The 12,565-nt window shown below is 46.7% G+C and overlaps 1 protein-coding gene across 4 annotated transcripts in view; it reads left to right on the top strand.

Moving 5' to 3' along the window:
• ASIC1 (acid sensing ion channel subunit 1) overlaps nt 1-12,565 on the top strand; it is a 211,956-nt gene that overhangs the window by 190,367 nt on the left and 9,024 nt on the right. For all 4 annotated transcript variants that reach the window (XM_083598804.1, XM_083598803.1, XM_083598805.1 and 1 more), the window contains 3 exons: nt 3,217-3,367; nt 4,807-4,934; nt 9,104-9,254. In XM_083598804.1, the coding sequence (XP_083454930.1) occupies nt 3,217-3,367; nt 4,807-4,934; nt 9,104-9,254 (430 nt within the window). The remainder of the gene's footprint in view (nt 1-3,216; nt 3,368-4,806; nt 4,935-9,103; nt 9,255-12,565) is intronic.

Here is a 12,565-nt window from a genome sequence, read left to right as displayed (position 1 = left end):
TGTTTGTGTCTTATGGAGCGAATGCAGGCTGCACAGCTATCACAGAAGCCAGCTTTCACTGTGCAGCGATCCCTCTTGCTGTTCTGGCTTCTGGGATACAGAATATTTTTTTTCTTGTTTTCCTCCTCCAAAAACTAGGTGCGTCTTGTGGTCTGGTGCGTCTTATAGAGCAAAAAATGCAGTAATTTCTAATACTTTCCCATCCATTCATATTTCCATTAACTGCGCATGTTCAGTTCCTGTTTAGACATTTACCCGACCATTTTTCCAATTAGTGAAATAGAATTAATCTTCCTTTATTGATGCATATGAATCATGAATCATAATTTTAAATCGTATTTCCTCCAACACAGCTTGATCATCCTGTCTTTATGCGTTCGCAAAAAAGCAAATGCTTTTATGTTCACTGGCTAGTCCACAAATAGAACCAAGAAATAAAACAAGTTACCGTATTTTTTGCCCTATAGGACGCACGTTTTCCCCTCCAAAAATGAAGGGGAAATGTGTGTGCGTCCTATGGGGCGAATGCAGGCTTCAGGAAGCTCTCCGCAAGCCTGGGGAGCCCGGCGGGAGTTCCCGGCGCACCCCAGGCTTCGGGCAGATATACCCGCCGGGCTCCCTAGGCTTGCGGATAGCAGCCTGTTCTAGGGGATGGGGTCAGGGGAAGCTCGGGCTTCCCCCGCCCTAGCCCCGCACCTGGGGGGGAAATAATTTTTTTTTTCTTTATTCCCCCCCCCAAAAAAAAACTAGGTGCGCCCTATGGGCTGGTGTGCCCTATAGGGCGAAAAATACGGTACTTGAAAAGAACTTGCAAGCATCCAAGTTTAAATGCTTGACAAAGCATCAGTTCACATACAGGGAAGCTAGTACACACTTCCCCTCCTTGTATTACTAAAAGTAACATTGTGACATGACTTCTCATCACAAGCAAGTTTTCCTCCCTGCTTTTTTTTTAAAAGGGGAAAGGAATTTTATTTCAGATTTGAGGAACACAGTCATCTTTATTTCAGTTATCAGATGCAGCATTCAGACTGTGCCTGTAAACTGGATCAGTAGACAGTCTCGTATAAAAATTGGTAATGCAATTAAATGCTCAGAGGCAATTTCCAATTCTATCTAGTCACTGTCACATAAGAGGGATGGAATATTATTTATAATACCTGAAATTCAAGCACACCACTGTACTGAGTAGAGGTATCAATATCCATTAGGCACTTTCCAAAGTGAAAAACAACAACAAGATTAGGCAAACATTTCTAGTAATGGAACAGAGAGTGGTTTGGCCAGTGGTTATAATAATCATAATATTATTTTTTTTAAAAAAAAAAAGCACAGCAAAATAGAAGAAAACTCAAAATGGTATAAGCCAATATTTGTTGGGGAATCCCAGTGTATTTAAAGCACAAATCGATTCCTCAGGAAAGTAACTTGAACAGCTTTTATAATTTAAATAAATATCTTTCTCAGACAGACATAATGATGAATGCATATACAATCAATTAAAAAATAATCAAAATCTACCCCAAATTCTATTGTTGCATGATAACAACTAATGCCCTTATTACTTCCTCTTTAATATAACTAATAGAACAGATATATTCAAGACAGGAGTGCCTGGCATGCTCTGGTCCATGGGGTCACAAAGAGTCGGACATGACTAAATAACTAAACAACAACAACATATTCAAACATCTATGCAACCTTAAGGAAAAGGCTGCTTCTGTCCTTTGTTTTACAAAAAGCTTTTTCTTCCCCATCCCTTCAAATTGCATTTTGTCTCCCAAAATTGACTGTGTTCATTGTAACATGAGCCTACTGTATAAAACAGCGGCCACTTTATGTTCGGCTTAGTATTGATTTTCAAATCAAGGCTAGGCACCGGGATTTGTGTGCTATATACCCAACATGGAGCAAAGACAGGGGCAGGATGGAGCCTAGAAAGGACATGGAACCCTATAGCATCAACCGCGGGAAGGGAGAAGAGTACACTGGGGAATTCACAAAATACTTTTATGGTGAGCCTCCTTAAATCAAGAAGAAAAAACCTCTGTGTCTTCTCAGGTGTAATGAGCAAAACAAGGATGTTGGATCATATATAAGCGCAAGGAGAAGGCATAATCCAGGCCCACAAAGTCTTTGATGAGCTATAAAGGCTCGGCTCTGCAAGGTACAAACGGTTAGCTCTGTCATTATGAAAAGCGACATGACTTCAAATGAGCAAACACATCCACCGTGGGGGAATAGGAGCATGCAGCTACCGATATTGCGCTAATCAGAAAGCAATTCCAGCTACTGGAGCATGCAAGGCGCTCGGAAACTACACTGGGAGACAGAGAGAAACCTGCTTCACGCTTCTAAGGGATCCTGGAATTGGGGCAAGAAAACAAACCCAGAAGCTGAGATATGAGTATATCCCTGGTGTGATCACTTACTGTCACTGGGTGAACTCGTTCCCAGCCTGCGCCCCGTTTTTATCACCTAAGACTTTAGCTTAAACATATCCATTCCATAACCGCTGGATGGGATGGACTTAACTCAGCTGGTATCTACAAAACACTTCAGTATTCCTTGGGTACCAGCTGCCAAATCTAACTTCTCAACCTATTTGTTACATGAATTGCCTGGCAGGGACCATTATCTGAGCATCTTCAAATGATTAATTACCCAGTAGAGTCTAAATACTAGCATAGCTGAAGTTATCCTTCTTCAGCAAGGTTTGGGGCGGGTGGGCAACTGATGAATATTTGCCTCTGGAACTTGAGTTCTCTAGACTTCACTGTGTTGCCTTTTGTTCTCATTCTCTCCAGGGCCATTGGTGAATGCATAACCCAAAACCTGAGTCGCAAAGGAAATTGCAGTAGAATGACAATGCTCCAGTTCTGCTTCTGTCACACATTGCAGCCCCACCACTCAAATCCAGTACATTCCACATTCCTTCCAGGCAATTTACTTGTACACTCCCAGTATCCCTATGGCATCAAGGTCATGTTATTAGGAAAGCTGCAAAACTCCAGACGGCCAGGAGCTGTCCCTGGTGCTGAAACCCAGTGCTGAAAGCACATCCTGGGAATCTTGCTTATTATGCCTACCTGCAGAGCGTGATGGAGCAATACGCCAGGCTTTCTCTTGACCATCAAGAGCTGGCAGGGACACATGGACTCCAAAGGAATATTCTATCTCCTTGTCTAATTTTTGTTCTTCCGTTCTCCTCCACAGGTGTACACACGCTACGGAAAGTGCTACACATTCAACTCAGGTCAGCCTGACAAGCCACCACGCATCACCAATAAGGGAGGAACGGGGAACGGCTTGGAGATCATGTTGGACATTCAGCAAGATGAGTATCTTCCTGTCTGGGGAGAGACAGGTAAGAGTTACTGCTGGCTTCCCTGACTCTACATTGACTCCTCCCTTATCCATATTTTCCTTTGTGCCACATGACGATTTCTCCTCTTCTGCTGATGCCTCATCTTCTCAGACCTCTGCCTCCCGCACCTATCCCTCTTGATGCGTCCTCCCAGAAGTACCCCACCCTTTGCTCCAGCTTCCCGTTGATCACTCCACATTCTGCCTCCTTGCCCCGTTCCACAACCCAGTGGGTCTCTCTCTGCGTCGTTGCTTTTCTAGACCTGCGCCGACTCCTTAAACCCACACCGCACTTTCCCTCCTCCCTTCCTTTCAGTCACTCCCCCCCCCCCCATTTGTGTTCTATGTGTCTCACCATGGCAACCAGCTGATCATAGCTAGGGAAGGCGATGCCTCTTATCTACAAATAGCACATTGTTCTTTGTAGGGGGAATATGTTGTCAAGGCTACGGTGAGGCGGGGTGGGAAATGAAGCCTGAATCCCAGGTCAAAGGTCACCATGGATCCCACGGGAGGAGCTTTCTGGGTCCCTGGCTGGGCCTTGATTTCAATAAAGCGGGGTGTTCAAGCACAACCCTCTCTGGGAATCTTTCCCTTTGACTTGGAAGACCTTTTCCCCAGCTAATGAATGGGTCGGTTTTAGGTGCAGCTAAGAAATGTTCTGGGAAGATTTACTTTTATCTGTATTACTTTATGCATTCCTGGACTCAGCCTTGCTTTTTTAAAAAAATGAAGTGGGGAGGACTGATTTCTGGTTTAAGTCTCCAGATTATTCTGGCTCCGATCACATAAAGCTAAAAATGTACCGTATTTTTCGCTCTATAAAAGATGCACCAGACCATAGGACACACCGGACCATGGGAGGAGGAGAACAGGGGGAAAAAATTCTCCCCCTCTCTGCTCAGCGCCCCTTCAGCAAAGCGGCAGAAGAAACGGAGCCCCTTCCATTTCTCCTCCCGCTTCACTGAAGGGGTGCTGCGCACAGAGGGAAAACTGTGCAGCGCCTCTCCAGTGAAGCGAAGCCTGGAGAGCAAGAGGGATCGGTGTGCACCGACCCCTCTCGCTCTCCAGGCTTCAGGTGGCTATCCGCAAGCCTCCGGAACGTGGGGGGAGCTCTCCCTCTGCGCTTCGGAGGCTTCGCGTTGCTATCGCTGAAGCTAAGGAACCTGCATTCGCGCCATAAGACGCGCACAAATTTCCCCTTAATTTTTGAAGGAGGAAAAGTGCATCTTATGGAGTCAAAAAATACGGTAGTTGGTATTGATTGATGCAGGGGGTGGGCTGTGAATCAGACAGGGGGGTATTTTCCCTCTTTGGTCCCCATGTATCTCCCTATCGATGCAAGGTAAGGGGAAGTGCCTTCGCTTTCTGGCTCTGAGCTTGAGCCCTGCTGTGATCACCTGAACCCCCTTTTCCACTCTCCATCTCTCTGTTCTGCAGATGAGACCTCATTTGAAGCTGGGATTAAGGTGCAGATCCACAGCCAGGATGAGCCACCCTGCATTGACCAGCTGGGATTTGGGGTGGCACCTGGATTTCAGACGTTTGTCTCTTGCCAGGAACAGCGGGTAAGATGTGAACATTCCCTCCCCTTTCAACCAGCCTCAGATATCTGTACTAGCACATCCCCAAGGTCTAGGCAGCAGGAGAGTAGATTCCATAGCTGTCAACTTACAGATTTGAAAATAAGGGACCAGCAGCCTCGAAAATAAGGGATCAGCCTCGAAAATAAGGGATTTTCAGAGCACAGGTATGTTCAACTTCTGAGCCCCTCCGAGCCAAAGGCAGAAAGCCCAGCCAGCAGCCAAACGAAGCCTTAAGAGGTGGTTCCCACAGTGCAGCAACCCGGCAAAGGGGATGCAGCAAGGAAAACTACCATCACCTCTCCGCTGGGAAGCGCTGAGCAAAGGCGAGTCCCCAGGCAACGTGGCCGATTTGATCGGCACAAGGCATGCAAGCTCCACCCCCCAGTCGTTCTTAGACTCCTTATTGGGTAAGCAACGCAGCCAAGCAACACAGTTGGAGCCTCCCTCCTCCCTGGCTGGCAGGGAGGGAGGGAGAGGAGCTGCTTCCTTTGAAACCCGGGAAATTTAAGGGACATCATCAATAAGGGACAGCTGTGGGACACAGTGCTGAGATAAGGGACTTTCCTGCCAAATAAGGGACGGTTGACAGCTATGGTAGAATCCCCTCTTCTTTTTCTTGCTGATGACAAAGACAACAGCAGTATTGAATGGATAGTTTAGAGCCAGAAAAACTCCGGAAAGTGAAATCTAGTACAGTCATACCTTGGAAGTCCAACGGAATCAGTTCTGGAAGTCTGTTCAACTTCCAAAATGTTCAGAAACCAAAGCGCGGCTTCTGATTGGCTGCAGGAAGCTCCTGCAGCCAATCAGAAGCCATGGAAGCCCCGTCGGACATTCGGCTTCCAAAAATAGCTCACAAACCGGAACAGTCACTTCTGGGTTTGCAGAGTTCGGGAGCCAAAACGTTCAAGAACTAAGCTGTTTGAAAACCAAGGTACAACTGTACTCATTTCATTTATGAATTGCTCCTCATTCATCAGCCGAAAGCAATTTACAATATAATAAAAACATATAGAGAAGTAGTTACAATTGCAAATATAAAAATGCGCTCACGCACAAACAGAGAGCTTAGAATAACAATAGCACATGCACAAAGTTAATTCATATCTAATACAGGTACCAAGTAGGAGAAATAGAATCATAGTGTTGAATAGAATTCAAAGTGTTGGTTCTGACCTTTAAAGCCCTAAACAGCCTCAGCCCAGAATACCAGAAGTAGCGTCTCCACCCCCATCGTTCAGCCCGGACACTGAGGTCCAGCTCCGAGGGCCTTCTGGTGGTTCCCTCACTGCGAGAAGTGAGGTTACAGGGAACCAGGCAGAGGGCCTTCTCGGTAGTGGCGCCCGCCCTGTGGAATACCCTCCCATCAGATGTCAAGGAAATAAGCAGCTATCTGACTTTTAGAAGACATCTGAAGGCAGCCCTGTTTAGGGAGGTTTTGAATGTTTGATGTTTTGTCTTGATTTTACTAGTCTGCTGAGAACCTCCCGGAGTGGCTGGGGGAAATAATATAATAAAACTTATTATTATTATTATTATTATTATTATTATTATTATTATTATTATTATTATAGAGCTGGAAGGGACCCTAAGGATCATCTAGTCCAACCCCCTGCAATGCAGGAATATGCAGCTTGCTCCATATAGGGATTGAACCTGCAATCCTGGCGTTATCAGCACCACGCTCTAACCGACTGAGCTATCAAGCTTGGTCATGCCAAGTACTGGAAGTCCAAAAGGACTTTGGTGTGAAGGGAGTGCCAGCAAATGGTTAGTGCCAGTAAGCTGGTAGCAAGGACTTCTGACTTCTACCCTTCCCTGCATGTGAACATCCACAGTATATAAGCCTACATATTCATTGCTGTGTTTTATTATTGCCCCTGTGTTGTAAGGAAGCTACTTCCAGAAGCACTTTTGTTGAGAAATGGGTATATAATTATTCTTTAAAATGCGTAACATAAATAAATAAACCATCCTTTTAACATCAAAGTTTGGTGAGGGCGAAAGGCTCTAAAAGGATAGATTCTAAGCACTCTTCCACGGTCAAGTAATGAATCACAATCATCAGCATGAATAGAGCAGATTTGGTGAGTTATTAATTTCAGCTGGAATATTTAATAACAAAAACTCAGCGGGAGATAATAGAAACTAGGAGGAAATATGTGCTTGAAGACATGGTGGATGTCTTGGGGGGGGGAATTGTGTGTGTGTGTTTAAAGCAAAACAAAGAATGCAAACAGACTTTTTTGAGAATGCAAACAGACTTTTTATTTACTTTTAAAAACATTTTTCTGTACCACTTTTCCAGCTCTCTCCAAAGTATTTGCAGCAATAAGTATTACAATATTACATGACCCAATCCCTTCCAATCTCCAAAAACCCAATGCGCAGGGGAATATGTCACATTAGGGAAGAGGCTAGAGTAGAACTTTTCTCCCTGACACTTGCTTACTTGCAAGTACCGTATTTTTCGCTCTATAAGACACACCAGACCACAAGGCGCACCTAGTTTTTGGAGGAGGAAAGCAAGAAAAAAAAATATTCTGAATCTCAGAAGCCAGAACAGCAAGAGGGATCGCTGCGCAGTGAAAGCAGCAATCCCTCTTGCTGTTCTGGCTTCTGGGATAGCTGTGCAGCCTGCATTCGCTCCATAAGACGCACACACATTTCCCCTTACTTTTTAGGAGGGATAAAGTGAGTCTTATAGAGCAAAAAATACAGCCAATTGGCATAGCCACTAGAGCAGGGGTCAGCAAGATTTACCTTGCCTGGGGCAGTTCACTCTAGCGGATCCCTCCGTGGGCCAGAGCGTGCACACCTGCAATTTCTGGCGTCTGCGTCTGTGCAGACGCAATTTCCAGCACCATGGAAGCGAGTCCCCATGCCATGTTGCACCAGTTTAGTGCAGCGCGTGGGGACTTGCCGAGCAGGCAGCTTGGTTTGGGGGCAACTCGTGGGCCAGTTAAATGACCCCCATGGGCTGCTAGTGGCCCATGGGCCTTAGCTTGCCGTCCCCTGGGCTAGAGGGTTCGGCTTTGAGCAGATTGCTACCTCTCAGCCCAACTTAACTTCACAAGATAAAGAAATGGGGAGAGATCCATTTATGCTAACCTGAGTTCTTTGGGTGAAGAGCAGGATAAAGATGCCACCTGAATAAATAATATGAAAATGAAATATCTGCCCACTGCTTTTCAACCTGTCTGGACTAGCATTTCCACTTTCAAAGAGTTTGTGATCACGGGAGAGGATTCAAACATGAGATCTCCCTCCTGTAATCCTGTGTTACAGTAATAGGAGGGTTGTAACATGTGCCTTTTTGTTCTAGCTTGAATCAGCTCTGGCACAGTGTGATATCTTCTTGTCAGAGCAAGAGTTGTGATAGGCTGTATTTTCTGGCATCTGGCCTTGTGCTGTTCACACGGCCCTTGCATTCAGCCCACACTGGTTTCCTGCCTGTCGACATTGCAGGCGCAATTGTGGAGCCAAGGCAGCAGATGCAGTCCTGTAAGGCAGTCTTATTAGGCAGATATTGTTGGAATACAAGTTCCATCGGCCCCAGCCACTAGGGCAGGCATGGCCAAATTTGGCCCTCCAGATGTTTTGGGACTACAAATCCCATCATCCCTAGATAACATGACCAGTGGTCAGGGATGGTGGGAATTGTAGTCTCAAAACATCTGGAGGGCCAAGTTTGGCCATGCCTGCACTAGGGCAAATAGACCTGGGTGATGGGAACTGTAGTCCATGTTGACCACTCTTCCTCTGTTTGTGAAAGTGGGAGAGGAAGGATGAGGTCTGATGAGGCCCTGCTTAAGCACTGTGGCCCAAACACAGCCCTTCTCCTTCTCTAGGAAAGGGTGATGAGATACAGTGGTACCTTGGGTTAAGTACTTAATTCGTTCCGGAGGTCCGTTCTTAACCTGAAACTGTTCTTAACCTGAAGCACCACTTTAGCTCATGGGGCCTCCTGCTGCCACCGCGCCGCCGGAGCCCGATTTCTGTTCTTATCCTGAAGCAAAGTTCTTAACCTGAGGTAATATTTCTGGGTTAGTGGAGTCTGTAACCTGAAGCGTATGTAACCTGAAGCGTATGTAACCCGAGGTACCACTGTAGTGCCATTCTCAGCCCCTCTTCGCCCATTCTCCGTGCAGCTCATCTACCTTCCTCCACCTTGGGGTGACTGCAAGTCGGTGACCATGGAATCCGAATTCTACGATACCTACAGCATTGCAGCCTGCCGCATCGACTGTGAGACCCGCTACTTGGTGGAGAACTGCAACTGCCGCATGGTGCATATGCCTGGTAAGATGGAGGGTTGAAGCCAGTGGCAGAGCAAAGAGTGGAGGCCACAACAATTGCACAGACAGAGATTTAAAACAAGCCTTTTGGAGGATACTTTGAAAGATCATGATTCCCCTGCTTACCTACGAGAGTATAGTTCCTCGTGAACAGGCACACTGGTCTGGTGGTGCCCTGGCATGCCATGTTGTGGCGATCACACAGGGGCCCCGGACGTTTGACGGTCTATTGACCCTGTGCCACCACTGTGATTGCTTTCTTCACTGCCACCACCCTGTTTCTCACGGGGACACACGGAGTCCAGACAATTGTTAACATTAACAAATAATCAAGTTTATTTTTAAATGCAGGAACAAGCTTATGGTTACAGTTAATTTTTCTTGGCAGTTTCTTAATCTTAGTTCCTAACAACTGCAAACTGATTATTCCCAACTTTATATCTGACTCCACCTAACAATTCCTCTCACTCTCTCACAATACAACTCTACCAACCCACACCTAATCCTCCCTCTTCCTTCTTCAACTCCCAAACCTCAACAAACTTTCACAACCTCCCACTCTAACTTTTACTCCTCCCCTTGCATTCTAACTGGCCAATCACATCACACACTCATTTAACCCTTTCCTTATGACCCATCCTAGGAGGCAAACACCACACATGTGTACTTGTGAGTTCGCACAGTGGCGTAGCAGGGAGGGCACAGGGGTGGTGGCCCGGGGCGCAAAATTCTTAAGGGTGCCACCCACGCTACACCACTGGTCTGCAGCAGTCCTGAAGGTGCCGCGAAACTGGGAGGGCGGTGACTCACTTTCCTGGCCCTGTAAATCACAGAGCAAGTGTTTCCGAGCACAATTCAAAGTGTTGGTGCTGACCTTGAAAGCCCTAAACGGCCTCGGCCCAGTATACCTGAAGGAGTGTCTCCACCCCCATCGTTCAGCCCGGACACTGAAGTCCAGCTCCAAGGGCCTTCTGGCAGTTCCCTCCCTACGAGAAGTGAGGGCATTGCTTCCCGAATTGTTGAATATTTTCAACCCTTTGCAAAATCAAAGGGTTTTTTCGGTGCTGCTGAAAACGTTTATGGAAAGGGGCTCCCCTCTTTTGGTTCAAGCTTAATTATAACTACAGTGGTGCCCCGCAAGACGAATGCCTCACAAGACGGAAAACCCGCTAGACGAAAGGGTTTTCCGTTTTGGAGGTGCTTCGCAAAATGAATTTCCTATGGAAAATGTCTTGCGAGTCCCTGCGGGGTTTTTTTCCTTTCCCCCCCCCTTTTTCCCAAGCCGCTAAGCCGCTTATCAGCTGATCCGCTAAGCCGCTTATCAGCTGATCCGCTAAACCCGCTAATCCGCTAATAGCGCTAATCCGCTAAGCCGCTAATGGGCTTGCTTCGCAAGACAAAAAAACCGCAAGACGAAGAGACTCGCGAACGGATTCTTTTCGTCTTGCGAGGCACCACTGTATTATAGCTGTTCCCTAATTGCAGCCACTCCCATTCTGTATACTGAGTGCATCCTTTAACACAACCCAGCGCTCCCTCAACCAGCCCACCTTGGTCTGTATTCAATCTTTCCTGTTAAGCAGAAATCCTTGTCAAGGGATGCAATTAGCATAATAAATATGAATTAATTATTCCAGTCAGTTGCATCTCCTGGGGAGAAGAGGGCAGGCGGAATAATAGTGCAGATGTATGGGGAGAGAGAGAGGGAAGAGTTGTTTTTTCCAAAGGAAGGCTGATCCTGTCAAATGGTATTCAGACTTCTGGAGAAGGAGATGGAATCAGGATTTGAGAGACAGCAGCGGAGACTTATATCCAGCTTTGCTTATGTAATGAATGCTTTGGTTTTTGTTTTGTTTTTTAGTTTGGTTTTTTCCCCTTTTTTTCCTTTATCAGGTCTCTGTCTTACAAGGTCTCTGAGAACCCTGAATGCAACCAGAGATACAAAGGAAATGTACAGTCATACCTCGGGTTACAGCCGCTTCAGGTTGCGTTTTTTCGGGTTGCGGACCACCGAAACCCAGAAGTACCGGAACAGGTTACTTCTGGGTTTCAGCGATCACGCATGCGCAGAAGCGCCGAATCGCAACCCGCGTGTGTGCAGACGTGCAGGCGCAGGTTGCGAACATTGCGGGTTGCGAACATGCATCCCGCATGGATCACGTTCGCAACCTGAGTGTCCACTGTCTCTTTTAGGACTATGTTTTCACTAACTGTACTGTGTTTTGCTTGCTACACGGCCCGATTCACACACAGCACTAAGCCAAACCTAGCCAGACAGAACAAGTGTGAGGATCCCCAGAGTGAAAATCATGGCTGCTTTGCTCCTCGGTTCTACTGCTGCCACTGCACAATCCAAGACCAAGCCATGGTTTGGCTTAATATTACGTGCAAACCCAGACTCACGGTTTGTATCACTCCCAAGTCCCAACAAACCATGAGCTGTATCCAAGGTTTATTCTTGATTTCCCGCCTGTGGTTTGTTCACATATAGTGCTAAGCCAAACCATGACAAGCTCTGGGTAGTGTGGCAGCAACAGGACCATGGGAAGAGTGAAGTGGACTTAATTTTTGCTAATTCAAGCCACACTCTTGGCTTGGCTTAGTGTTGATGTGAACAAGGCCACTCTGTGGGCAGGACTTAACAAAGGCTTCAGCAGTTTTTACAGATATGATTCCTAAGGAATTCAGCTTTTGACTCTTTCCCCCAGTGGAGAAAATCCCCTCTCCTCACACATAGAAAGCTAGCATGTCAAGGGAAAAGGCTCAGCCCCACCCTTCCTTCTGACTTGCTGTATTTCTATCTGCAGGGGATGATCTCCACACAGGAATTAGGAATGATACCAGCTTCTAACCACAAAAGATTACAGTCATACCTCATGTTACGTCCGCTTCATGTTACGTTCTTTCACGTTACATCCCGCGGTGACCCAGAAGTACCGGAAAGGATTACTTCCAGGTTTCGCCACTTGCGCATGCGCAGAAGCGCAAAATGATGTCGCGCGCATGCGCAGAAGCGGTGAATCGCAACCCGCACATGCACAGACGCGCCGCTGCAGGTTGCGTTCTTTTCATGTTGCGAACAGGCCTCCGGAACGGATCCCGTTCACAACCAGAGGTCCCACTGTAATGAGGAATACAAGATGTTCCAGCTGACTCAGAGCTCAGCTTCTTAAGAGGGGGCAGGGAGCTGGAATGTCCTTCCCTCGCTGTGTAGGAGACACTTCTGCATCGAAAAGCCACTAGAGAAAACCATGGAGCTTATCTACCTTGCATGCAAAGGCATAGCAAGGTTAATCATCTGGGCAGCTCAGCCAG

The sequence above is a fragment of the Podarcis filfolensis genome, assembly GCF_964270895.1.
Source record: "Podarcis filfolensis genome assembly, chromosome: 2".
NCBI classification, from domain to species: Eukaryota; Metazoa; Chordata; class Lepidosauria; order Squamata; family Lacertidae; genus Podarcis; species Podarcis filfolensis.
Note: the sequence above shows the minus strand (reverse complement) of the source record. Positions and strands in the feature narration are given on the sequence as shown.